Source organism: Triticum aestivum, chromosome 5A (genome assembly GCF_018294505.1).
Source record: "Triticum aestivum cultivar Chinese Spring chromosome 5A, IWGSC CS RefSeq v2.1, whole genome shotgun sequence".
Classification (NCBI taxonomy): domain Eukaryota; kingdom Viridiplantae; phylum Streptophyta; class Magnoliopsida; order Poales; family Poaceae; genus Triticum; species Triticum aestivum.
The window spans coordinates 26687230-26690672 of NC_057806.1; the positions used below are offsets into that span (position 1 = coordinate 26687230).

A 3443-nucleotide genomic window follows, 5' to 3' on the forward strand; every position below is an offset into this window, starting at 1 on the left:
GTTTTGTTCTTTCATTTCAGCATTATGTCCTCGTAAATAATTCTTTTACTTGTTCCAAATAATTCGTCCATAGAAATGGACGCTTGCCAAAGGTAGGGTTATAATAAGCGGGAGTTCTAAGTTCTAACAGTCTTGTCAAAGCTAGATTGAAGGGTAACTTTTTTTTCCACTGGTTTTTCCTATGACTATTGCCAAGAACTGGCAGCTACAGATACTACTTCTGCTGAATCTGCTGACACAATGCGCAACTGGTACCTAGGCTTAGCTTTCAGCAATGATCGAATAATCTTAGATCCAAAGAATGACCCTTTCAATCACTTCACCAACTGCCACTAGCCTTGTGCAAACCTCCTCCAAATCTGCCTCTGGAAGTGAAGCCCCTTGAAGAGAAGTAGGACCAGTACTTCGGTAAGGCGGTAAGTAGTAAGTACATCATAAATACTCCCTCTGTTCCAAATTATTTGTCGCAGATATGGATGTATCTAGATGTATTTTAGTTCTAGATATATCCATTTCTGCGACGAGTAATTTGGAACGGAGGGAGTAGCTCATGTGGTGTCACAAGGTTCCAGGATTTTATAAACTTAAGAAACTACAAAAAACACAACTAATCAAAACACTAAATTGGATAGGCTGATAGGCAAGAGTTCTCACATAGTATATCAACCAAACAACACAGATAGGTTCTTTAATAAGTTTTCAGGATAGTACTACGGAAACTACAAACACCACAACTAGTCAAGGCTGGAGCAAACAGACACGTCGCAAGCATTTTTGACACTACAGTAAGAATGGATCAATTACATCCAAATCACGGACATGATCCAGAATATAACGGACACAACTACGAGTTGTAAAATGAATCCGAGCCCCTTTTGAAGCCCTTTTGTCCAGCTGAAGCTTCCTACGTTGTTCTGCCAAGAATTCCTTATTGCCGGAGCAACCCCCAAGCTTCACCAGCTCTAGCACTCTCGCATTCAATACAAAGAATGTCACAAAGTTAACTTCAGACTTGATGCCACGATAGGAATCCAACACTATTGGGGGTGTTTGGATCACTAGAGACTAGTAGTAGTCACCTTTAGTCAGTAAACCTCCAAACACCCCTGACTAATGGGTGACTAAAACTAGTTTAGTCCCTAGTCACCCCACCCCCAACTTTTACTGACTAGAGACTAGTAGTAGTCACCTTTAGTCAGTAAACCTCCAAACACCCCTGACTTTTACTGACTAAAGTCCCCCTCTCTCTCCTCTAATTGGTGTTGCACAAGGGACATTTAATACTGGGACATTTAATGCTGACTAGTAGTAGTCACCTTCCAAACAGGGTCTGACTAAAAACTTCTAGTCTGACTACTACTAGTCACATGACTAGAGAGTATCCAAACACCCTCATTGTCTTCAGACGGATATCAGGACATCTGGTCAGATCCCGGTGTTTGCGACGCCACACATTGCTTGGCTTTGGCTCTGGCACACGAAACTAAAAATAACATATAGAAATAAGTAAACCAATCATCTGAGAAGAGAAAGAAGATCAAAAGTGTTTGAACATTCAATGAATGAAGAATCATCACCGCAGTTCGAATGTACAATTTCTCCAAGCATGGAAAACATGCCATCAACTGAATAACCGTATCCAAACTTAGTATTCTCAGTTGGACAGCTAAAGTCTTGACTGTGCGGACCATTGCCAGCTTATCAACGCGCAATCCCTTTAGCAAGCATGAAAGGCAACATATTAGCCAGTTTACAATGTCTTTTGTTCTTTTGCAGGAGCCATTCGCAAATCAAGTGATAATTAAATAATTTTTCAACAAACAAATTGAAATTGAAATGCCTCAAAATGGTAATACCTGAATAATTGTGGAGCCAAACTCGAATTTGCAGAGATAATCCTGATTGACCTTCTGGTAGTAACCATCAGAAAGGTAGCCTATTGTCTCCAGTTGAGGCGCTGAAACCACAGACAGATGCAAACCAGCGCCGACATGAAGATGGAGCAGCTTCTCAAGGCAAGGGGCATTCTCGATGATGAGTTCCTTGAAATGGACAGGAATTCGGTAATCACTATTGTTATTATCAACACCAATGCTCCTAAGGGTAAGGGAGTTGATCCGAAGGCAGCCGAAGCCAGTGCTGTGTAATATAAGCAAGCACTCGAGAGCCCGGCAACTGGCAATCAAGCTGTGCAGCGAGCACTCCGAAATGCTGACATAATGAAGCCCGAGCTGCTTGAGCAGGGGAAAGTGAAGCCCTTGGATGATACCGTCGGGGAGGTTGCACATTTTGAGGGTGGCAACGCGCAGGGTGGGTGCGAAGCGGAAGGTGAAGGACGGCAGAAGTGCCACTGTTGGATAGCATCCAAGCTCGAGCTCCTGTAGGTTGTCGAGAGCGCCGGACCGGAGCCAGTCATCGACGGCTCCGAGGTCGAAGTGGTGTAGGTTGTCCACGCGGAGGCGACGACCGGGACCCGAATGGGAAGAAAGGATGCGTGATACGACACCAGCAGCACGGTCGGCATGATTACGGTAACGGTGTAGCAGGTGAGTGCAGTCGAGGTTGAGTGGGGCGGAGAGCCAGAGGTGGCGCCACTTGGTGGCGAGGATCTGGGTGCGGGCGCCTTCGTCGGTGGGGAGGAGGGAGATGATGTCGCCGAGGACGACGTCGGGGAGGCTGCTGATGCGGTCGACGAGTCCATCATCCTCTTCGCCCACTCCGGGATCGGGCGCTTCCGTCTCCGCCGGCGCCGGGGCCTCGTCGGCGGTCTCGACCCCGGCTGCTGGTTTCCGCTTCTTCCTATTAGGACCGCCGGCCTCCATCCTCTAGCGTCTCTTTGGTGGTGTGGAAGATCGCATCAGTGAGAGCGGTGAAGGAGAAGGCTTTGATTAGGCAGAGCAACCGTATATAAACACGGAGTGCACACTGGCGGTGGTTCAGGAATTCAAAAGGCTTTGCCGCCGCACTCAAGCAGTTAATTTCCACTTAACTGCTCGGCGTGGAAGAACTATGCGCGCATGCACCCCTCGGGAACTTAAGCGCTTAATTAACTAAGGCTGGTCACAATGGGAAGGAACTTAGAAGTAACATCACACACTCCAATACAACTTTGCTTATGTGTCACATATTTAATGAAGAGAGAGGTGCTTGTGGTAACTAGCTAAGTTACCGGAACATCACACCCTCCAAGAAACAATGAGTCTATAACCTAATAAATACATTGTTGCATGACACTATATAGATGTTCCTACCCACTGTGGAGGTAGTAACATAGTCTAGGAAAGTGTGTAAGTTACTAGACTATGTTCTTGCCCATTGTGACCAGCCTAACCCGATCGCATGCACGTTGAACGTGTGTGTACACGGAACGTCCTTACTCATTCGGTTTCACACTACCACTACACTGGAATGACGGTCATAGACATCGCACCCCTGATCCTTGA

At 46.3% G+C, this 3443-nt stretch overlaps 1 protein-coding gene across 1 annotated transcript; it reads right to left on the reverse strand.

Annotated features, from left to right (window-relative positions):
• Nucleotides 1-780: 780 nt before the first annotated feature.
• LOC123101164 (F-box/FBD/LRR-repeat protein At1g51370-like) lies at nucleotides 781-2822 on the reverse strand. Its single transcript, XM_044522746.1, has 4 exons — nucleotides 1857-2822; nucleotides 1581-1715; nucleotides 1399-1468; nucleotides 781-1043 (listed from the first exon to the last, which is right to left on the reverse strand). Exons 1-4 carry the CDS (start codon nucleotides 2820-2822, stop codon nucleotides 781-783), a joined length of 1434 nt encoding a protein of 477 aa, XP_044378681.1.
• Between the last annotated feature and the right edge of the window lie 621 nt (nucleotides 2823-3443).